The following is a 25,766-nucleotide window of genomic DNA, read 5'->3' as shown; positions in this document are numbered from 1 at the left end:
TTATAATTTTTTGCTGGAACATAGGAATATAATTTTTATATACTGACTTTGTATCTAGTAACCTTATTGAATTCACTTATTAATTCTAATAGATTTTTTTAGATTTTCTTTATACAATCACGCTATCTGCAAAGAATTAGTTTTATGTCTTCCTTTCCAATCCTTACATCTTTCTTTTTGTGTTACTGTACTAGCCAAGACAGCCAGTAAAAGGATGACTAGAAATGCTGACAGAGGGTATCCTTGTCTGACTTACAATCTCAGGAGAAAAGTGCCTCCTATTTCACCATTAAATATGATGTTTGCTACAATCAGGTAATATAAGTGAAAATTTCTTTAGTCATACAATTTCTTAGTCTATATGCTTATCAAAAATGCTGGAGTGATTCAATATTAGGTAGAAATAACTATTAGGGTGAGTTGGAAGGTCAGTGTGAGATGACTAAGTTGTAAGCGTTGGCTTAGTGATAAAAAAAGGCACTTGATATACTCTGTGTGGGGATGGGGAATCATAAAAGTTCAAGAATAAACCTGTACCAGAAAGTGACATCATGTTGTTGCTCTGGGAACAGAATTTAAGATAATACATAGAATAACAGAAATGATACAAATGTCCCAAAGATACAGCTACTTTTAGATAATTATTTAATAGAATTATTTTGCTAGGATGTGTCACATTGTGTAACATTCAAGTCGTAACTAAAATTAATTAAAAAAACAATTACTAGCCAGGCATCATGGCATGCTCCCAGCTACTCAGGAGGCTGAAGGGAGAGGACTGCTTCCGGACAGGAGTTCAAGGCTGCAGTGTGCTATAATCGTGCCTGTGAATAATCACTGTGCTCCAGCCTGGGCAACATAGGGAGACCCCATCTCTTTAGAGAAAAAAAGTAATTGATGCCTGCCTGCTTTTCCTCGAGGTAGTGCATAAAGGATACAGAAAAGATAAAGATGAAACATAATTGAAATTATTAATTTGTCTTTATTTAGAAAGTGTACAATGACTGAAACACAAAGTATTAAAGCTGGAAAGAATTTACAAATGGGGAAATTGAACTCTAGAAAGGTTATAACTTACTTATTAGTCAGGGTCCTGGTAGGAAACAGATGGTATACTTTAACAGAACAATTTGAGGAGAGTTTAATAAAAGGAACTATATACAAAAGTATGAGCATAGTTTAAGAAAACCAACGAGGAATAAACAGTATAGTAAGCCAGGGCTAGTAACAGCCCAGATCTATTACCCCTCCATAAGGCCCAAAAGGCAAGGGGGAGGGACTAGTTATCAGAACCCAGAAAAGGTATGAAGAGGAACAACCGATAGAGCTATGATCCCTAAAGGGATACAGCCAACTCACAAGAATTTGGTAGGGACGGAACCTCCCACCTTCCCAGCTCCTGCTGATACTTTCCACTGACCAAGCCCCAGCCACTGATGCAGTCCATATAGTTGCCTCTCAGGACACAGAGCAGAGCAAAGTGGAGAACGGATCTGAGGGGCAAATGGAAGATATCCAGCACAGTTACCAAAGTCAGTGATGGAGTCAGGATCAGAACCTAGGTCCTGACTCCCAATTCAGTGTCTTTTCTACTAGCAAAGTAATCGATACTAAGAGTACAGTATACAATGTGGTGGGTATAATGTATGAAGACTTACAATATTGTTGAGAAGAAACACGCACATGAAGTAATCAGCAAATATTAAAAACAGGACTAAAGTATAGATAAATCGAGGTAGGGATGCATTACCTTAAACTTCTTTTATATTCACACAGTGGAGGGCACAAAGTAAGTGCTGGCTTCAATACTCAATGCCTGGCTTCCCAGCAAAGGCATTTATACTATCGAAGACTGATACTAGAAAGCTAACCTAAGAGAAAAGAATATCTATTGAGTACTTACTATGTACCTGGTACTTTAATATATCATTTAACTAGAAACTATAGTTTAGTTTTACAAATGAGGGAATTAAAGTTCAATAAATTGACTGTTTCATGGTTAAACTGGGAGCCAGGGTATGATCCCAAGTGTGCCTGATTTGCCCGGGAGTATTGCTCTCTCTATCACATCCACATACCAGAAGTACCTTAAAACAGAAAACCTGAGAGGTTAGGAGCCTAGCGTTCAAGTCTCAAAACAACACTAATTTATTGTTAGACCTTGAGCAATTTCCATTACCTCTCAATACCTAGCTAATCTATTTAAATAAAATCAAGATGCTAACATGGACTTCTGTCTCTGGAGAATTCAGAGTGAAGTCCAAGAGTGAGAGAGCGGTAGGTTAAATATGATTATGTTTGCATGTGTACATGATACATACTGTACATCTATATTCCAAAGCCAACAGGAAAACTATTTTTGGGATATTTATTGCCTTTAGTAATAATCTAAACAAGAAAAAAAAAGCCCCACTGAGGTTATTGTTAGTTTTAAGTTTGCCTCTCATATATTTTCACAATTTACTTAGCAAATATTCTACATTGAAATTAAACCTGAAAAAGTGAAGAAAGAAATTAAGATTTAAAGGTGAAAGAAGGGATATACTTGAATAAAGACAAGGTTCTTGGTATATGCATTCATTAGTACCCAAATCTGTGTATGTTATTCAGAGACTCCATAAACCAGTTTCCTGACCAAGAGCAAGCTCTTTATGCTTCAGTTACTCTCCTAAAATAAGAACAACAGTTCTATTACCAGTGTGTTGTTTTTATAAAATAAGATTATAAATATAAAAGTGACAGACACAGCTAGTGATGAACTTTGCCATTTAGGACCTGCTCATAGGACAAACATCTTTCATCACTAGAATCCATCTTCCCTGTCTGTGGCCTTAGTTAAAGAGACAGCTACTTTGATAACTTCCCTAACCTCCTCAGTTTTTACTATAGGTCTTTGTACATTGTGAGATGGATCTTATAGTTAAGCCGTTTCTCTGGGCTTACAGAAGTAGAAGAAACCTGGTGAACACCAGAGATCACTTCTGCCTTTATCAGTCTAGGAACTTTTATGTCCTGCTTCCCAAGTCTGGCAGTTTTTAAGCTGTACCGTTTTACTCTGTCGCCTTAGCATCTTGTCTAGGGCAACATATCCAATGAGTACATAATGAAAAGAGAAAATGAAGGAAAAACAATATATCTTCCCTTTCATACTTGGCTACAGATTGTATTCACTGTACGAATAAGAGACTATACCATAATAGAATGGAAATTTTTATTTTACAAATGAAAAAGCAAAATACTGAATTCATACCTTGCAGATGAACTTTCCCAGTTCATCAATTAATTCCAATGAAAACAGACTAAGCTTCTGTCTGGGGAAGAATCACAGACCAGATTTAACCATTATGATAATGGTTGATACAACTAAGCAAAGGAAGTGACTATATCTCTCTTTCAAGTTCTTTTTCTTCTTGGAAACATTCTCCATGGCCATGTGAAACTTAAAGATTGTCTTGGCTAGAGAAGGTTAAAGCTGTGTCATAGAGAATTGTAGATTATACTTCTACCTTCATTCTGAGAAATCCATGTGTCTCAGAGAGGTCTGGCTAAACCAGGATATTCTTTGCAATAGCATTCAAAGTCCTTACTTTGGTCACATCTGTTACTTTTAGAGAATATTCTGAGTTAGAAAGTGAGGCTCCCATGGCAACAGATACATTTCTGCAACAGAAATAAAGGAACAGATAATTATGTAAGTTATTAAATAAGCCCTCCTATTAGAACTTCATTATATAGGCTATTTCATAGCTCAAGAACAAGGGTAAATCAAAGACCCTGGACTACCATATTCCGTAATTTTCATTAACTAATAATTAATGAATGAAATTTAATTAAATTAATTGAAACATTTAGTAGCTGAATCCACCAGACAGTATACTTGACTTTATAACTGGAAATTTAAATTTTAAAGCTCCTGCTTCTTTTATATCATATTTTTCCCAACTTATAAATGGAAACATTCAACTACTATAAAATTATAGGAGTCTTCAAGTATTAAAAAACCCCACATAGTAGCTACAAATCCTTCATAGTGATAAAATTTCAAAATAACTGAAAACAGAGAGCAAAGGTGAGGAAAGACTAAGTATTAAAAGTAGGAAAGAGGAAAATGACTATGACTCTCCCATGTTTATACCGTGGTTATTAATTTTGCTAAAGGAAATCATAGGCAAATGGGTACACACGCATAATCTGATTCATTTGAAGCTTAGCCACTGAAGTAGTTTATTATTACCTGGTCCAAGTTCTCTGTATTTTTTTGAGGGGAGAGCAGGGATCTCCCCTCAATGCCTTAGAGATACAAAGGTTCACCTAAGTTCAGAAGAGCCTGCTTATTTAAGGTAGGACGAGAACCATTTCAGAAATATTCTTCAACCGCAATCACAACAATACTTACACAGTAATCACAACATTCCATTCGTTAATCATGCCATCAACTAAGGTTTTCCTATATGGAGAAATAAAGATTAATCTACCTCATCCCTTCTTGTTTGATCAAAGAATACATTTTTACCGAAACTTCATTCCTGAGTCTCTAGCAGACCGAGCAGAACAGTGGAATTCTGTAGCACCTGAACCCTCAAGGATCCTTTGTAGATTTCTGTCTGTTATGCCACCCCCTGTTGGAAAGATAAGAAATACACTAAGTATTAGAATAAAGTAATAGAATTTTGCATAAAATTTAATGAATAATGACTGCTTGCTTTACCTGGAATCCCCATTCTGAAAACTCTCATTGATTTAAGAATTACTCTCACCCTATTAAGCTAGAATGAGATTAGAAAAGTGATAAAAGATATAGATTACAGATTCTGGAGAACTATTAAGGTCATAGAACCTATGTGATAGAATCTTATATGTCCATTGGTTTACGCAACAATGCTATACACTATGACTTTAAATGTAAAAAGATTACTCTGGTTCAAGGAAAATCATTAAGTGCTCCATCCCTGTCTCCCCTCAATTAAAGCAAAATCAAATTAAAATGAAAGGTAAGGACAGGGAGAGCAGAATCTACAAAAGCACAGCTTCAGAGATGTGTCTTCAAGAAAGAACCTCTAAGGTTCTGTCTCCAGCCCAGGATGTGAAGAGTGCATTGACTTCACTGGAAACACGAATAAGACACAGTGTCATACAGTTTATTAGTCACAATTATCAATTTTTTGTTTCATTTCACAGAAGAATCTGATTCTAGTTTATTTAAACTGTATAACCAAGTACTTTATGATGACATTTGTTTTGATAAACAATCTTTTAAATATTTATAAAGAATCATATTCTGAATTGGTACCAGTAGATTATAAATATGAAATTAGTTTATTCATCTTTCTACCTTTGTCTCCTAATATATAGGATGTATTCAATATCTCTTAATGACATTAAATATATACTTTGTATCTCAAGCTATTCAAGTTGCTGAAATAATCTGTATTTACAAACTCTTTCAGACTCATTAACTTGGCTTTTTCTTTTTTTCTTAGTGGTACAGTAATATCACTGAGCCCTAAGAAATAGAAAAAATATAGACTAAGAAGCTAGATTTAGTTTGGAATCCTGGCTTCACCACTGTAGCTCTTCACAGCTGTGTGATCTTAGATAAATGATTTAAATCCAGTGATCCTCAACTTTTTCACTAATAAAAGGGATAATACTGTGTACCTCATGAGCTTGTTGTAAGTATTATGAGACAAATATATTATTTCCTTCTAATAAATAACAAAACCACTGAAGCCACTGAAGCCACTGAAGCACACGTTGCTCAGTTATTATTAATAGCAACTTTAGTACATGGGTAATACATTTTCCAAACACAGATTAAAACAGCTTTATGATTAGAAGGGACTCCAGAGAACAACTTGTTCAATATTGCTCTCTTTATAGATGAAGAAACCAGAGCCTAAATCCTGTAAGTTTCATTATGAAAGTTCCTAGAGGGCAACTATTATGTTCTATTTATCTTTATATTTCCCAATGATAAATACTCATTAAGCGTTCAGATTGACTTACCCAGGAATTTTTACATGCTGGTACTTATTTACATGAAATTGTAATAATTTGTTTTATAAGTCTATTCTGAGAGTTCCTCAAGTAGAAAGATTCATTTCTGTTTTCACATCTACTATACAATTAGCATATAATATATATAATTATAATTGGCATATAATTAACATTTGCTTAATAAAGTTTGTTACATAAATTACAAGTATGTTTGTATATAACATCCTCATAGGTCACAAGACTGTCAGCTTCTTGAGAAAGTAGTTTCTTATATAATTCTGCATATCAAGTAATGCCCTACACATAGTAGATAACTTAATAATTGCATATTCAGCAAAGGTATTCTTAATGTTAACAACTGCCTAAGTCTGGGTATTAGTTGTCAAGACTATATACATTTAGTCTTAAACAGAACGGCACCAGATTCAGTAAGTGTCTTTAATAGTCCTTGATAAATTTATAAAGGGTCCCAATTTGATAGATAATATACACTTTCTATAAGCTCGTGTTTCAGGGACTTGCTACAGGTCAAAGCTTTCTTAAATATCTTACAATACCGTTTACATGGTCGCTTTTTAAAAGTTACCCTTTATTCGGTTGTGACCATTTGGAACTCTGTTTAGTCTTAGCATCACTGGTAGTGAGATAACCAGAGACTGAATGCCTTCTGATGTGATGTCACATGAAGTATACAGAATCACCCATAAAGTATTGTTACTAAAAATGTTTAACCAGAATCATTCAAACCTTATGCTCTAACTACCAGTTTATATGAAAAACAGAGGCTAGAGGAATAAGCTAAACAATATTAAAAAGAAACAATCTGATAAATCCAGAAACTAGGACATTTTACAGGGTAAGTGATCCAAACTTTTAAATGACTTTAAATGTCATTTAAAAAAAAAAAAAAAAAAGCAAGAAAAATGGCTAGGTGTGGTGGCTCATGCCTGTAATCCCCGCAATTCAGGAGGCCGAGGCAGGAAGAGTACTCAAGGCCAGGAGTTCGAGACCAACCTGGGCAACATAGCAAGACCCCCATCTCTACAAAAAAAATTTTTGTTTTTAATTAGCTGGGTGTAGTGGTGTGCACCTATAATCCCAGCTACTCAGGAGCCAGAGGCAGAAGGATCACTTGAGCCCAGGAGTTTGGGGCTAGAGTGAGCTATGACTGCACTACTGCACTCCAGCCTGGGCAACAGAGCAAGACCTTGTCTCTAAAAAATTAAAAAAAAAAAATACTTCAGGATTAAAAAAATGATGAGACAAATGTGGCAAAACGTTAAATCTAGGGAATGAGCATGTGGGTATTCATTATGCTATTTTCTACTTTTTTATATGTTTGAGAAACTTAAAAAGAAAAAATTAAGTTTGCCTTTATATTTGTCTCACTCTGATTCTAGGTTGTGTTATCTGATTCTTTAAAAACTGTCCCATCTGTTCATTTTTAATAAGCCATTATATACTTAACTGATCTTATGGTTACTATTAGGAGCATATGATCAAATGACAGACATTTGGCCCTACCATAGCACAATAGCATCAAACTTGGTGTGCCTCACCAGAGATAAACATCCAAATTCATAACATTCTATACCATGGGAGAGCAAACATGAAAAAACCTTTATTTTGATCTACTTCCTTATTTGTTCCTCTCTGAGCTAATTGCTGTTAGAATGTGTTCCTCCTTATCTAAAGTTTTAAATTTCAGTATGGAACTCCCAATCTTAAACATTTTAATAAAACTACATATTCTTCTCTGTGAATACTATGTACTAATGTGTTACGTACTAATACTTTCTCCCACATTTTCCTGCTTCCTTTGCTCTTCCTCCACTACAGTTCAGTATTAATGCTAGCAAACGGATAGATAAATAAATACCTGGCATTACCACAATCCTGCCTTTTGCCTGAAAAAAGAAAAAAAATAAGCATGTAAATTTTAATATCTTTTTTTTGAATGGGATAATAAGGCAGTGAGAACAGAAACATGAGTCAAAGTATATTAAATTTTTAAAATTACTATTAATGTCTAATTTTCAATAGATCTTTTCTATTTCTTCGGGATCTTGGACAAGTTAGATGTCCAGCATAGTAACTTTCTACCCAGAAAGATTATTTGATTATATTGCTTTAGCTCATACTGCTATGAACACAAAGAATAGAAGGGTATGATATAAACACTGAATAATCATACCACCTTAAGAAAAGCAATTACTGAAAAATGACACTAATTCTGAGTTCTTGGAATGCAATGGGATGGAAGTAGTTCAATTTAAACCAGATTTCAGCAGAAAAGAAAGAGTACAGCATAATTGTAAATTATCAAAAAAACAAAAGTCCACTCAAATCCTGTATCCTCAACGAAATTCCCTAGTTTACCATACAAACTAAACAAACCATCAGTCCATTTAACTGTGAATATATTAATTTAACTTCTGAAAATTCTGGAAGATAGTTATTAAAATTGTCAGAAAACTAGCATATCTCCTACCAATTTTCCTAAGGGCCCATTTATTTTTCCAAAAAATCATTTTTCCCCATAAGTGTCCTTGTCTCCCTCCCCTTCACCTATTAAGATGGTACATAAGCCCCAAATTCTAACCAAGCCAAGTCACATTTCTGAAGTCCCGCATGTACTTACATATATATGTACTTATATACGTGATCAAAATCTGTTTTTTCTCCTGCTAATCTGTCTTTAGTTAGTATAATTTGCAAGCCCCCATAAACAATGCCTCAGAGGGTGGAAGAAAAGTTTTTCCTCCCCAACATGGTGAACAAGAGAAAGTTCTTACTCTTGTTAAGCTTACACATTCAAGGAAGACAACAGACAGATGTATTTATACAATAAAATTTCAGGTAGCAATAAGTACAATGAAGAAAAATAAAGCAAGGTAATGAAATAGAGAGTGAAAGAGGGAAAGGGCTATTTCATAGAATGTAATAATTGTTAGAGAAATAAGTGGAACAAGGATGTTTCATATTCTCAAAGGGGCTAAAGCAAAGCATCTGTAAAAGAAAACATTTACTATCTAGAAAGCTGCAATGATTTTAGGAGGGAAAAAGTTACATTCAACTCCTTCTTCCAAGTAAAGGCTTTCAAAAACATGGACAAATAATATTTTTAAAGAAATGAATTCTATCACTTTTTCTGGCCTTCCATAAAAGGTTATTTAGAAGTATATGCTTACCTAAGGCTATCAAAGTGATTTAACAATATAAAGCACTTAATAGGTGCCAGACATTGTAGCATTACCTGAAGTAATCCCTAACAACTATTCTAGGAGGGAAGCACTATTATTAGCCTAACTTTGTAGATAAGAAAACTGAGGTTTAGGATGGTTAATTTGCCCAAAGTCACTGTCAATAAATGGCAAAGCCAGGATTTAAACAGACCCATCTAATCCCAAAGCCTATGCTTTAACCAGTATATTATACTGCTAGATAGTTACTTCAAGTAAAATTAGCGTATGAGAATATTTAACCCAGCTTTTCCTGCCAACCGATGATTAACATACAAAAAGCACACACTGACACACACATTTTTTTTTTTTTTTGAGACAGAGTCTCGCTTTGTTGCCCGGGCTAGAGTGAGTGCCGTGGCGTCAGCCTAGCTCACAGCAACCTCAAACTCCTGGGCTCAAGCAATCCTTCTGCCTCAGCCTCCCGAGTAGCTGGGACTACAGGCATGCGCCACCATGCCCGGCTAATTTTCTCTCTCTATATATATTTTTAGTTGTCCAGATCATTTCTTTCTATTTTTTAGTAGAGACAGGGTCTCGCTCTTGCTCAGGCTGGTCTCAAACTCCTGACCTTGAGCGATCCACCCGCCTCGGCCTCCCAGAGTGCTAGGATTATAGGCGTGAGCCACCGCGCCCGGCCTGACACACATATTTTGAACTGCAATACATGATGACAGCAATTATATCTTATTCTCTACTCCTTAGTGAGTAACCTTTTAAAACTGGAAATTTGACTCATCAACTTTTCTATTTTAATATGTTTCAGGCCTCCCCACTGCACTAAGGATAAAACACAAGTACTTTAATAAGATTTTCAAAGCTCTGGATATCATTCTTCTCTCCACATTCAACATTCTGGTCATTCTTGAGTATCTCAGTCATTCTTGCTTTTGTTTCCAGGCCTTTACGTATACTATTTCTTCTGCATGAAACAATTCCACCATTCCATCAACCCCTACTTTTACGTGGTAACTTCCAAACAATCCTGAAATAAGTAAGACATTGTAGTTTGGACATGTTTTCTTCTGAGAAGCTTTCCCTAACAGTACTGCCAACCTCCTTCCCCTAAATTTGGGGTTAATTCCTCTCCAATGTACTCCCACAGCACCTTTTAAAAATAGTACTCTAAGGCTGGGGGCAGTGGCTCATGCCTGTAATCCTACCACTCTGTGAGGCTGAGGCAGGAGGATTGCTTGAGGAGTTGGACACCAGTCTGTGTAAAAGCAAGACCCCATTTCTACAAAAAAGAGAAAAATTAGCTGGGCATGGTGGTATGTGCCTATAGTCCCAGCTAATTGGGAGGCTGAGGCAGGAGGATTGCTTGAGCCCAGGAATTTGAGGTTGCAGTGAGCTATGATGACACCACTGCACTCTAGCCCAGGAGACAGAATGAAACTCTATCTCAAAAAAAAAAAAAGTGCCTCTCTCTCATGTAAGGGCAGTGACTATACACACACATGCATGCATTCCCACTCCTTGGTCACCACCAGAGTAAAAATGCCCTGCACCTAATATATATTTAATAAACATTTATCAAATCAGTAAGCCCTAGAATAGCAAAGTCACATCAGATCCTCAAGAGAAATTTCTGAAAATTATTTTTATGGCTACAGAGAGTGAAAGTAGGCCAGGCATGGTGGCCCACGCCTGTAATCCTAGCACTCTGGGAGGCCAAGGCGGGCGGATCATTTATGCTCAGGAGTTCAAGACCAGCCTGAGCAAGAGCAAGACCCCGTCTCTACTAAAAAAATAGAAAGAAATTAGCTGGACAACTAAAAAAAATATATATAAAATTAGCCGGGCATGGTGGTGCATGTCTGTAGTCCCAGCTACTTGGGAAGCTGAGGCAGGAGGATTGCTTGAGCCCAGGAGTTTGAGGTTGCTGTGAGCTAGGCTGACACCATGGCACTCTAGCCCAGGCAACAGAGTGAAACTCTGGCTCGGAAAAAAAAAAAAAAAAGAGAGTGAAATTAAGCAGATGTCAACACAGGAACACTAAATAATATTAATAATAGCAGTAATAATAATAGAAACCAACATGTATTAAGGCCTAGCATATACACCAAGCACCATTCTAAGGTTCTTACATTCTTATTATACTAATCCTCTGAGAAACTCTATAAAGGAAGTGTGAAACTCATCTCAATTTCACACACGAGAAAAAGGAGGTGTAAGGTTAGCAAACTATTCACACAGCAAGTAAGTGTCAAACCTGAGTCGCAAACACAGAACTCTCTCATCTCAAAGTCTGTACTCACAACTTATAATTCCTTTGGACTAGCATCAGAAAGAGACAGACATACTACAATTACAAAGCCACCCTCTGCTTGCCCTGATGCTAGCTCACCAGGAGAACTCATAAAGGAGAAAAATATTGAGATATATTGACAGATGGAGAGCAATGAAGTAAGAATATAATTTTAGTTTGGAATTTATCTTGAGATGATAGTTATCTCATAAATTTTATATGGGATCTCCTGAATATACATGGGCTAACAGTGAAAAGATGTGGCTTAAAACTGCAATGCTGATGGCAGAAAAAAGGTAAAATTTACTGTGGTTATCCAAGTTAGATCACATCCTTAGGCACTTGTCTACATATAATTTGATCTTAAAAGCCTTGGTTATTAAAAATGCTCATGTTTACTTTGTTACGGCAGCCCTAAAAAACAAAAAAGAGATTAAAAAAAATGCTCATGTGAAAGAAATAATTACATAAATACACTACTGCCTGCTTGCTATTTCCTATAGAGTGACCCCAGTTGGTAATATTTAGTTTCGCAACCTAGCTGAACAACAAAATGTCAAGAGTAACCACAATAGTCTTAGGAAGAAAGAAAAGAAATTGCGAGTACCTGATCTATGAGTCGCTTTATTAGGGGTAGCCCTTCTAGTGCTGAACTGTCACATCCACTGGTCAACACTCGTTCAAATCCCAAGGTTAAGAGAGTCTCCAGAGCTGCCACTGGATCATGAACCATGTCAAAGGCTGAAATAAATAAAACTAATTTGAATTTTGAACAGATATCCTCTAATGCAGTGTTTTCTAAAATGTATTATAGCAAATATATAGTGGTATGCTAGACTGAGCTTGTGCTGGCATGCAAAAGTCAATTATTAAATATTCAGGAATTTTGCAAGTCAGATTGTTAATCCACTGACAGTCTGAAATTAGTGAAGGTAAAGTATTTAAATCACAGAAATCAGAAAATGCTAAAAATCAGGGCTCTTTTTCCCCAAGAGCCAGTTTTTTAGCACACCACAGTCTGCATACCACTGGTATGCATAATCATTTTCACTGTACACATTTTAATAGGTATATTTACTTAAATGCAGATAAGCCAAAAGTTTCCAATTTTGAGTAGTTATAAAAGTTTCTCTTTAAAATACATTTATCTAAGATGTCATTTAAAGAAAATCACTAAATTTACACAGGTAGTACCCAGATATTATAAAATTGTAAATGTTATAGGCAAGTGAGTCAAATTTGGGAAACTGCTCTAAGGCTTCAAACAAATTGGACTACACAGAATGAAAACTATACTCACCAGTTCTAGAAAAAGCTTTGGCTCACATTCTCATCATTGACTAATATTTTGTACTAATCCATTTACACCACATACTCAAGGTTCGCGCATGAGGATAGTTGTTTTCAACAGACTAAACGAAGTTTTAATTTCATTATACTTTCTAAAAGACTTCTTTCCTCCTCAGAACCTTCAGAGAGGAAAGTGGCACCAGTAACCTCAAAACAGAAAAATACTTCTGCTTTGGTTCTCAGCACTGCTGCATGATAGAGAAGTTCTAATCTCTAGTGGATTAGGTGCTAATGGTAATCCAAGAAAGGGCCCCTTCATTTTACCTTTTAGCACGGGGGTTCCCAACCTTTTTGGCACTAGGGACGGGTTTCATGGAAGACAATTTTTCCATGGATAGTACGGGGGTGGGACGCTGAGGCAACAATGTGAGTGATGGGGAGCAGCTGTAAATACAAATGAAGCTTTGCTAGTTCTCCTGCCACTCACCTGCTGTGCAGCCAGGTTCCTAAGCAGTTTTATGGAAGACAATTTTTTCACAGACAGAGTGGGTGGGGCAGGTTGGCGGAGCTCAGGAGGTGATGTGTGGCCCAATTCCTAACAGACCACTGACCGGTATAGGCCACCGCCTGGGAGTTGGGGACCACAGCTTTAGCGTATGTAGGCAACTAAATCTAACACAGGATTTTCCATTTTTGGTGGCAGCACCTTCTCGCTGGTATTATACTATCGTACTACCCAAAATTTCTACAAATTTTGAAAACATGAAAATATTTTTGTTAAACTTATTGAAGAAAAGGAAAACACCAGAAATTTGAAGTCATTTTCTTAGTTTAACACATTCTATATGGCTAATTTCCTTTTTGAATTATTTAGTATGTCAAATATTTAAACTATATATTTTTCAGACAAACATTCATTAAATTACTTTTCATTTTTAAAATGTTTCTGGGGGGCTAGCCTCAAGATGGTGACTTTTAAGCAACCTAACATCTTTTAGTTACTGCTAGTTTTTAAGAAGTATTATTAATAGCAAGTCAAAGAAAACAGATTTCTCATAGCATCATAATTTCAAAAAGAAACAAATACTATATTTCTAATTTCTATAGATGGATGTAGATATTGGTATCAACTCTCGCATATGCAGCTGTTCATTGTTTTTTTAATGAATAAATAATTAAATAAATGTTAAGTTCCATTTAAAAAGTAAACATTTATTTTTGTATTTGTATAGAAAAAGCCTAAAGGAAATATATTAAACTATTTTTGATGGCAAAAAAAAAAACCCTCTCAAACTCATCTTTGAATGTTTACTCATCAGGAAGAAAAACATCAAACAATTTCTCAAGCGTATCAAGTAAAAAAACAATTTGACTGAAGACATCTTTCTTTTTATGTGCAATGGCAAGCCCTCTGAAGGCAAAATAGACATTTCTTCTTCCACTTCACCAAGTCTTAGCCGAAGTATATGGAAATTATAACTAATTATTCATAGGAATTTTTGATAGGAAGTATTCTTTATATGAAACTATCAGCTACTTAAAAAAATTATTCTGATGCAGATAGGCTATCAATAATAAAAAGTAATTTCATACACTACAGTGGACATGTGTTCATTGACTATCTAGCATCTATTTCTTCTTTCCCCCTTCCTAATAAGAGCCAAGTCTTCTTCAGATATCCACCCTCTCTTTCCTTAGTGAGTCTATATCTGAGAAAGCTGACTTCACCACTAGCCCCAGGAACGGTTTTGTCTGGCTTAAGACAGGTAGCACATTTCACTTCATCAGCCACAGTGACTTATTCTTTTTGGGGTTGCACATGACCTAACACAACCTTAATTACAATGAATCCCAGGACTCTTGCTTTAATGCTGTCATAGGTACATGCTCTTGCAGGCAATGCTTACGCTCTCCCTCTGTCGAATCTCACCAACACCAATACCTACTACTATTAACAACTTTTCTTGAGGCTTCAAATGTTTTAGAAATTGCACATCTTTAAATTTAAACTTTTAGTTCCAAAATCTAAGAAAACAATTGGCAACACTGTTTCCAGTGTTAACATTCCATTAAAAAAATAAATAAAATAAAAAGAATTGTATTCCATAAAAAAGGCTATGGCAGTTGGTGAAATTAGAAAACTAACACCACTCAACAAGACTTTTAAAATGGAAATGACTCACCTCGGTGGAAAGTGACTGGCAGAGGACGGCAAATAGCTATAAAAAGAAAGTCATATAACAACATGAATGAAGATGTCATCACTCTTTTCTATATATAGAATTCTCCATGAGAGGTGAAACTTTTTTATACTTTCTTCCCCTAACATGTAAAGACAGTAAACTAAAATAATAATAAAATGGCAACTTCACAAATTCAAAAGTCCTATCTTTTCACAAATCTCTGATTTTTATATAAGAAATGGTCATCCATGCCTTAGAGGCACCAAATAAAAATGATATAATCTGGCAACTATAAGGGCAGCATTACAACTATTTCTTGTCCCTCTGAGAAGGTTCAAGAAATACTTTGGCCTAGTAATAAACGTAGTTTGCTTTTGTCCTCTCCACAATCCCCAACTTGGTGGTCCATCCTCACCAACTATAATAGCTTTTAAAGTTTTTGGTCAGTGATTAAAGGAACCAAGGTAAATTTCCCTTAAATTCTATAGAAACAGTCGCAAAATCTGACCTATAGCAACTGAGAAGAGTTAGGAGGGCTTGCCACACATACCCCTCGTCCCAAACATCTAAATAACTACTATTTAAAATACATAAGTTAGTATAAGTGGCTGCAGGTATGAGTGAAGAGTCAGTTTTGTGATGATGTTTTTCTATATCGGGAGCATATATCACTAGAAGCTTTTAGGTTTTGGATACAAATTCTTACCCACAAGCGACATGCACAGCTCTTTGTCAATGTGTCCATCTTCAGTTAATGCCCCAAATACCAAACCATCAGCACCATAAAGCTTGGCAAGACGAATGTCAGCCTTCATCACCTCAATTTCACGATCTGAATATAAAAAATCACCTCCACGTGGTCTAATCATCACAAAAACTGGGATCTGAACACTCTGCTTCACTACTTGAAGGACACCTTTAAGAACAGAAAGCAGACTAAAATTCAAATGTGAGCTAAAAGCTCAAGGAAGTCAATGAAATATTACTGGTCATTTATTAAAAAGAGCAAGTATGTATACACGTATGTATTTACATTTATTTGAGACAGGGTCTTGTGTTGTTGCCCAGGCTACAATACAGTGACCAATCATAGCTCACTGCATCCTCAAACTCCTGGACTCAAGCAATCCTCCTGCTTTAGCCTCCTGAGTAGCTAGGAGTATAGGTGCAAGCCACCATGCCCAGCTAATTAAAAAATAATTTTTTTTGATAGAGACAAGGTCTTGCTATGCTGTCCAGGCTAGTTTCAAGCTCCCACCCTCAAGCGATCCTCCCACCTTAGTCTCCCAAAGCGCTGGGATTATAGGCACAAGCCACTAAAACCGGCCAAAAAGAACAATGTAGAAAATAAAAGATAATGCTATTTAAAAGCACTTGTCAATTGACTCAACAAAAATCCTTATGACTCAGAACCCTTTTACTGGTATGTGACATTTGAAAGTGTAATAACTACCAAGTTCAATGTTCTGCCAGTGTAGTATTCTCTAAGATCCAGTTTCTTCTTTCTAATTGATTACAGCTCTATTTAAAGCCTATTATAGAGATGATTAAGTAGTCTCAAAGTTTATATCCTTTTAATGGACAAAGAAATTTAGCAAAACCTTTTTTAACAGAGATATGTAAAATGGAGCAAAGTTCTACTTATCTGTTATGTTAGGCAGAGACCTAGGAATAAAAGTATGCAAATATGACACGATACGTGACTAACTCAGAAACTGTCAGTAGTATAAGACCTGTGACAAGCATGATTAGTTGTTTACCCAATATGAATTTCCTTCTTTTTCCTTGCTAAAAGAACCCCAATTTTGCATGGGATAGCAGTATGTCCAATACCAAGTAATAAATCATGATTGGTGTTGCAAAAACCAGACTGCACTCAAATTGACAGATACGTCTAGGGACTTTAGAATGGCCAGAAATGCCCTCTTTCATCATGAAGATTCCAAAGGGCTATTGCATATATGAACGCTTTATACTAAATAACGCTATCATCAACCTCAGAGTAGCATAACTTAGGAGTCAAAAATTTATGTAGGGACTTCTGCTTTTGGCAAGACAGGGTAACAGTGACTGAATTCACCCTCCTACCTATAATAACCAAAAAATAGACAAACTACATAAACAATGGCTTGCAAGACACTGGACGTCAAGCAATGAAGGACAATGATCCTTGAAACCAGCAAATTGGTTTCACTGATCAACTCATAAGTACACATATAAGAATAACATTTATTGGGTGTCAGGCAGGTGTGGGTGGGGAGGGGATGGGTATACGCATACGTAATGAGTGCGATGCACACCATCTGGGGGATGGACACGCCTGAAGCTCTGACTTGGGGGGGGAGCGGGGCAAGGGCAACATACGTAACCTAAACATCTATATTCCCATAATATGCTGAAAAAAAAAATGATCCTTGAAAGATGGGAAACAAATGAGGTGAGCTCTACGATTTACCCAGTTTACTGCCTTGAGAGTTTCCAGGCCGTAGCACAGGGAGGGGGAGCCCAGAAGATTCCCTGAGTTGAGGAGACAAAGTTTAGAGTCCAGGGAAACCAAGGTAACCAGAGTTTGCAGGAGAGAGTTCAGAGAGGAAAGAAAGAAAACTCTGGAGATCTGTAGAGAACATCCTGTGATATTCAGCTGAGTACTGACTGGTGCATGCATGCAAAGAAATTACATAAGGCCTAGGAAAGAACCACTGAAGAGGATTAGAAATAATGTGCCCGTCATTCATACCATGCCAGGAATAATGCCTGTTCCCACCAGCCAGATAGGAAAACTTCAAGATTCATGGGCACTGGGTAGAGTACACAGAAAGGCCTTGCCTAGTAATGGAGAATAATTAGCTCTAGATTGACCATTGCTCCAGACTTGTCTAACAAATCTTGAAAACAAGACCCAAAAGGACCAACTGTTTCCAAATAACCTGTTTATGAATATTTATAGGAATACAAAAATACCTGGTAACCAATAAAGTAAAATTCATAATATCTTGTGTTCAATAAAAATATTACCAGGCAGGAAAGTGAGACATAGCATGAGGTGATAAATCAATCAAGTGAAACAACCCCAGAACAGATACAGGTGTTAGAATTAGCAGACAAGGTCATCAACAGAGCTATTATTACTTTATTTCATATGTTCAAAAAAGTTAAGAAGAGAGATGAGAGATAAAAAGAGTAGGTCATTAGCTGAGTTCTGGGACAATTTCAAGCAGTCTAGTGTAAGTAACACTGAACTCTCCAAAGGAGGGAGTGGAGAACATATAGAATGCTGAAAAATCTCCAAACCTGATGAAAAGTATAAATTTGTACATCCAAGAAACATGAAGAAAATACATAAAGGTAAATCATAACTAGAAATAAAGAAAAAATCTTAAAAGCAGCCAGAGAAAAGAGACACATTACATACAAAAAAACAAAGATACTGATGATAGTAGATTTCTTATCAGAAACAACATAAGACGACAGTAGAGGCTGGGCACAGTGGCTCATTCCTATCATCCTAGCACTGTGGGAGGCCGAGGTGGGAGGATCACTTGAGGCCAGGAGTTCAAGACCAACCTGAGCAACATGGCAAGACCCCATCTCTACAAAAAAAACAGAAAAATCAGCCAGGTGTAGTGGCGCATGCCTGTCGTCCCAGCTTCTAGTGAGGCTGAGGCAGGAGGATTGCTTGAGCCCAGGAGTTTGAGGTTGCACAGTGAGCTATGATGATGCCACTGCACTCTAACCCAGATGACAGAGCAAGACCCTGTCTCAAAAAAAAAGAAAAGAAGAAAAGAAAAAGAAAAGAATTCTATGCCCAGCAAAAATATCTTTCAAAAATAAATGAGATACTTTCAGACATACAAAAGCTGAAAGAATGTATCATCAGCACACTTTTTAACAAAAAATGTTAAAGGAAGTACTTCAGGCAGAATGAAAATGAAACCAGATAGAAATATGAATCTAAACAAAGGAATGAAGAACATCATAAATGGTAATTGCACATGGGTAAATACATGATTGTTTTCTTATTATTTAAATCTCTTTAAAAAGTAAGTGACTGTCCAAACAAAAATCACAATATAGCACAAGGGTTTTGACATATGTAAAAATAAATTGCATGACAAGAATAGCATGAAGATCAGAGAGGATTCCAATATACCAAGGATGTCAGCATGGAAAGATTTAAAAAAGCCTGATCCATGACGTCACTGCAGTGCAGCTGAACCAGTATTAATAGCAACTACCTACCTTTCAACGTTTTGATGTGAGAAAAAAAAACACGTTTGATAAAATCTTTGATAGATTTTGTTATCTACAATCGTAAGTATTCCTAACTGATACAGTACCCATAACATATTTAATATGACATGAGTAAAGGACCCCAGTGAAACATTGTCAGTTGCCTCTAGGCTCTATAAACTTTTATGAGAAAATCTGTGAAAAATGGACACTTACCCATGCTGGGTGTGGTTCCTCCCTCCAATAAACCAGAACATAATTCAATCCGACCAGCACCTGTAATTAAAAAGCATTGCTCAACACAATAAACTTTTAAAAATAAGCTCTTATTAAACAGCAAACTGTTCCCATTTTTTCCAAATATAGAACAAAGAATCTTAGAAATTGTCTAAGAGAAACCAAATTATAATACAAAACTTTATTTTTAATCTCAACTATATTCTGCAACCTACATTGTGTTACTAATAGTCAATTTAAGAGTTAATTCAAGTTACGCTAGTTCTCTTAAAATTTTGTATTACAGAGTTATCTTTCCATGTACAAAGAAATAACACAGAATAAACGCAATTCCACTATGGATTGACCATAGTGGAATACTGACTTTGTCAATAACATAATTTTCTCCAAAAAAGTCCTTATTATTCTAACTTTAGAAAACTCAAAGTTACTTTTGAGGCGCTAAATCAAGATAATTTTAAGACCAAGAGAATGCTGAAAGCAAAATAACTATAAGACTATTAGGGTCATGTCAAAAGATCGCAGGATCCAGCTTAAAGAGATTCCCATTGGCCAAAGACAGGACATTTTGAGCATCAATAAGCAGAATAACTACAATGGATTAAAAAACATAAAATATGTCTAAATCTAGGTTCATAATGATAAAACAATTCACTAGAAGATAGACAGCAAGCTCATTATTCTAAAAATTAGTAAATTTTTAGAAGCAACCATTTATCCTGTCTTTCTTATGCAAAATAGAACCTCAGCATAACCAGTTGATGAGGGAAACTTGTGTTTTTTTTTTTTTTTTTGGAGACAGGGTCTTGCTGTGTTGCCCAGGGAGTGCAGTGGCGTCATGACAGTTCACTACAGCCTCAAACTCCTGGGCTGAAGTTCTCCTGCCTCAGCCTCCTGAGTAACTGGGACTACAGACACATACCACCACGAGTAACTGGGACTACAGACACATACCACCACGTGTGGCTAATTTTTAAAAATTTTTTCGTAGAGACAAAAATTTTTTTGAGAGACCAGCTATTGCCCAGGCTGGTCTCAAACTCCTGGCCTCAACTGATCCTCCCGCCTTGGCCTCCCAAATTGCTAGGATTACAGATGTGAGCCACCATGCTCAACAAGTTCTTCTTTACATAAGTATTCTAGCTCACAAGTGAAAAATAAATGTTAGACTTATATCACCATTTTGCAACCTCTACTAAAATATGGATTGCTAAAATTATTAGGTGAGAAGCTGATAGGAAACCTTATAAAGGATGGATTAGGCTAGCAGTAACTGAATCCACTGATTAATCTTAATATCACAAAAACAGAAAAAACCAAGATGTATGTTCTCCTGATGTGATGCAACAGGAAATACACAATGTTACCTATAAAGTAGTCTTCTCAAAACTCAAATCTGAATCAGATTAAGCCTCTGAGATAGCTACAACTTTACAGGAAATATAGTAATCAGAGGAACATGTTAAATGATGCCACATATTCAATCAGTATAATTGAGAATATGGGATATTCTAAAAGATGAATTTCTTTCATAAATAAACTACAAGAAAGAAAATTAAAGGAAGAAAAAAAGAAGGGGAAAATTTTAAAGAGACATACAGACATATTGAAGAAATGAAATGTTTGGCTCCTGATTCAAAGAACTGTTAAAACACACACACACACACACACACATACACACACAACGCCACCCACCCACACCCCTGTATGAATCAATGTGAGAAATCTGAAAACTGAGTATTTGATATTAAGAAATTATTTTTTTAAAGGTTAGTGATATTGCAGTTTTTTAAAGGACCTTATCTTCACAATATACATTAATAATTTCCACATTATTTATGGATTTCTTATTTATGTGTACACACATAAGCCCTTTGAAAACAAAGAATTGAAACAACACAATAAGAGTGCTTATCTTTAAGAGATACATACTGAAATATTTAAGCATAAAATGACATGATGTCTGGGATTTGCTTCAAATAATCTGGGGTTGGGAAAGGTAGAAATATAGGCCAGGGGTCAGCAAACTATGGCCTGTAGGCCACACCATAGCTTGTTTTTGTTATAGCCCGAAAGCTAAGAATGTTTTTGTATTAAAAAAAAGCCAACCCAACAAAAAAACAGCTTTATTGACATATAGTTCACATACCATACCACACAACTCACCCATTTAAGGTACACAATCCAGTGCTCTTCAGTACATTCATGGTTTTGCAACCATCACAATTAATTTTAGAACATTCTGATCACCCCTCAAAACAACCCTATACCCTTTAGCAGCTGCCTCCCCTTCTCCCCATCCCTTTCAACCCTTGGCAACAACTAATCTACTTTGTCTCCATATATTTGCCTATTTTGGACATTTCTATAAATGGGATCATACGATATGTGGTACTTTGTGACTGGTTTCTTTCACTTAGAATGTTTCAAGATTCATCCATATTGTAGTATATATCAGTACTTCATTCCTTTCTATTGCCAAATTGAGAAGGGTTTTACATTTTCAAAGGATTGTTTTTAAAAAAAAAAAGTAAGTGACAAAGACCAAACGTATCCAGCAAAGCTGAAAACATGTGGTTCTTTACAGAAAAAGTATGCTGACCCCTGATATTGAAGATTGGCCATATGCTGAAAATGGCTGAACTTGAGTGATGGGTACATGGAAGTTCATTATACTATTCTCTATACTTTTGTGTATGTTTGATATTTTTCCATAATAAATTTAAAATTTTTCTGATCTCTAGATGATGGAAATGTCTGTGCTTCTTACTAAAACAAGTTCAGAGTAGAAAAGCAACTCTGAGGCAAAAATAGATAATGTTCAAAAGAAAAAAAGATAATGATAAAAGCCCTAATGATGAAAGTCTCTGAAATCATCTTTAAATCAATGGTTTGAAAAAAATTCAATTTTTGCTAAGTTCAATAAAAAATGAAGTTAGTGAGTGAGAACTACTGTGGATACTTGACTTAAAATGTGAGCCACCTGGGGAGGGGAGGGGAGACACTAAATCATAATTTCCCAGCAGGTTTTCTAGTTGGTTGTTGTTGAAAACATTACTAAGTCCTTAGGGATCAAAAGGGCTTCCAAAGTCAGTTCACAGGATTCGTTTTCAGATTCTTAAAAGGGTAGCCAATTGTTATATTCATTCTCTAATTTCTCTTACCTCCTCTTTCTGCATTCACAGCTGACTCCACTGAATCAACACACACTTCCATGAGAAATCCATTCGCTGCTCCTAAGGTACATGGAGAACAATGCAAATTCATGAAGGTACTATCCATCCAGACCAATTTACCACAAATATTTTATATTTTGCTGCCAAAATCTAAATGTCCAATAATAGGGAAATAGAAGTATACTAGGGCCCATGAATGCAACAAAATATCACATTAATTATTAAATTGATGCCTCTGGACTATAAAATAGGTACACAGATATATGTATAAGAAATTATACTGAGGAAAATACGCACTGAATGCCAAATTAACCTTCCTACAGACTTCACCATCACATTCCAGCTTAGATTCTGACAATGCTTCTCAATGCATGTAGAATGTGTCTAAACTTCTTTATAAGGAATATATGTTTAAAAGCAGGGACAGACTTCAAATCTGTGTGATCCTAGACAAGTTACTTTTCTGTAAAACAGGGTAGGTTTTAGTACCTACCTCAGAGCACTGAGGAAGAAATAATTCATTTAAAGTGTATAGTACCCATCAAGAATTCAAAAAGTATTAGTTACTATTAATAAACTACACATTATTTCCTCCTCATGCCTCCGGATCTCTCCAATCCCCATCTCTGGCTCCCAAATGCCTTCTCCTCAACCCAGAGTCCTTCCAGCTTCATCTTTGAATGTTAAAATATTCCAAGGCGCATGTCAAATCACATTTCTATAATTTTTTTCTCTCTCCCAAAGTAGGACATTATATCTTCCTCTTTTGAACTCACATAACTCTTCATGAGTTATATATGTTCTTCTTTAAAACACTAATTGTGGCCAGGCACGGTGGCTCACGCCTGTAATCCTAGCTCTCTGGGAGGCCGAGGCGGGCAGATTGTTTGAGCTCAGGAGTTCGAAACCAGCCTGAGCCGTCTCTACTAAAAATAGAAAGAAGTTAATCGGACAACTAAAAATATATAGAAAAAATTAGCCGGGCATGGTGGCGCATGCCTGTAGTCCCAGCTACTCCGGAGGCTGAGGCAGGAGGATCGCTTGAGCCCAGGAGTTTGAGGTTGCTGTGAGCGAGGATGACGCCACAGCACTCTAGCCCGGGCAACACAGTGAGACTCTGTCTCAAAAAAAAACCAAAAAAACAAAAAACACACTAATTGTTCCTTTTGAAAACACTATTTACTTTCTACCTATTATTTATGCAGATAAGTGTCTGACCACTTTTACTTGACTAAAGTGAGAAATCTTTACCATCACCCACAGCAAACACGGCATCTACCACAGTACATAATAGTGAGTCAAATATTTACTAAAGGCTAATTACAAATTCATAAAAATTTATGTATTTATATTAAAAGTGTGATGTTAATAAAGTTTTTAGTTTTTTCTTAAGCATATAATTTTTTAAAAATTAAAAATATTGAATGCATACTTCATGCAATGATACATGATAGAATGTTCACAACATACTGGTAATGGTTACTACTAGGGGATAGGATTTGAAATTATAGCTTTTATAATTAAAAAAGCAATTTTTATTTAGAAAAACAAAAATTTATCATCTTCTAATATCAAACTGCAACTGTCTTATTTAAAAGAACGCCATCAGTCCCAAACTGTGAAAGAGTTAAATGTCAATCTATGCTCTTAACCAACAGCACTACATTAACTCCATGAGTTTCCTGATAGGTACCAGACCAGTTGTCAGATGGATGGCACTGAACAATGCTGAAGGGGTACCATTTGCCTCACACAAGGAAGGAGCCTGGCCAGGAGACGGAGATGCACACAAAAGGTTAGGACAAAAGGCAGGGAGTCGGTTGTCCTACGCAACAAAGTTATTTGCAGGGATGAAAAGAGTAGACATTTATTTGAAGCAGCAGTTCTCAAAGCGTAGTAGTCCAGGTAGCTTTGGGGGCCTCTGAGAGACTTTCAAAGTCTACGGAATGAAAATGAATTTCATAATAATACTAAAACTTTATTTGCCTTTTTCACTCATTCTCTCACAAACAGGAGTGGTGTTTTCTGGGGGCTATTTGACATGTCAGATTGAATGTAGAAGCAGGTATGAGAATCCAGATGTCTTTCATTAAGCCAGATATTAAAGAAATTTACAAAAATATAAAATATCGCCACTCTTTTGGTTTTTTGTTTATGACTTTATTTTTCATAAAAATTATGTGATTTATGTTAATGTGCAATGGATTTACTATGGTTATCTTCTAATCAATCAACTAATCACTATTTTAAAAGCTTGTTTTAATTTCTAACACGGTCTAACTCGATAGATATAACTCATATAAAGAAAAGATCTTTCAGGATCTCAATAACTTTTAGAAAGAAAAAGGAGTCCTGAGATGAAAGTTTGAGAACTGCTGGTTTGGAGGAACCAAGAGTTCAGGGAGGAGGAAGAGAAAGGATTTGGCAAACTCTCTGGCACCTGCAATGGCATCCCGCCTTGGCGCGGCAGTAAGAACTCGGGACTTGGAGCAGCCACAAGTTCCACCACGTGGTAGCTGTGTGGCTTTGGGGACAACCCCCACCCCGCTTTAGCAGCTCCACGTTACTGCAGGTTAGGCTGAGCTCCGCGCTCGACATTTAACTATCATAGCGATGGTGCGGTGGGTGTTATCCTCGTGTGGCGACGGGAAACGCGAAGATGAACTTAACCAACTTGCACAAGGTCGTATCACCGTACGTGGTGGCGCCGGGATTGGAACCCACACAAGTGGCTCCAGAGCCGGGCCACTCTCGCTGCCTGCCCCTCGTCAGGCCTCCGTTTCCACACATGTTAAGCCTCAATGACAGAACGTGCAGAGCCAGGGGTTTGGAGGAAACTACTCCAGGGGAATCACGACTGGCCAGGACTCCCGCCGGCCCGCCCCAGGGAGCCGAGTCAGCCGACCGCCCTTTCCCCGCCACCTTCCGCACCGGCCTTCCCGGACGGTATCCGCGCTCGTTTCCGCTCAGAGGAGGCCCCCTGCCTCTTCATGGTCCACGCGTTTCTCCCCCGTGCGCCTGTGGTTTCCACTCCTAGTCTGGGCTCCGGCGCGCGCGACCGGAGAAGCGCGTCCTCAACAGCTGAGCGCGCCCCTGCGCGTCCCCGACAGCCACGCCCCAGCAGCCCCAGCGAAAGCAGCGTCGCCGGCGCAGGCGCAGGCGC

The 25,766-nt window shown here is 36.8% G+C and overlaps 1 protein-coding gene across 1 annotated transcript; it reads right to left on the bottom strand.

Moving 5' to 3' along the window:
- Positions 1 to 3,298: 3,298 nt before the first annotated feature.
- CUTC (cutC copper transporter) lies at positions 3,299 to 25,736 on the bottom strand. The gene is made up of 9 exons (XM_012661740.1): positions 25,535 to 25,736; positions 22,592 to 22,663; positions 19,407 to 19,466; positions 15,667 to 15,876; positions 14,961 to 14,996; positions 12,095 to 12,228; positions 7,877 to 7,904; positions 4,514 to 4,619; positions 3,299 to 3,660 (listed from the first exon to the last, which is right to left on the bottom strand). Exons 1-9 carry the CDS (start codon positions 25,593 to 25,595, stop codon positions 3,546 to 3,548), a joined length of 822 nt encoding a protein of 273 aa, XP_012517194.1. The 5' UTR covers positions 25,596 to 25,736; the 3' UTR covers positions 3,299 to 3,545.
- Between the last annotated feature and the right edge of the window lie 30 nt (positions 25,737 to 25,766).

The sequence above is a fragment of the Propithecus coquereli genome, unplaced genomic scaffold, assembly GCF_000956105.1.
Source record: "Propithecus coquereli isolate 6110/MARCELLA unplaced genomic scaffold, Pcoq_1.0 Scaffold73, whole genome shotgun sequence".
Lineage (NCBI taxonomy): Eukaryota > Metazoa > Chordata > Mammalia > Primates > Indriidae > Propithecus > Propithecus coquereli.
This window is presented reverse-complemented; position numbering and strand designations above follow the sequence as displayed.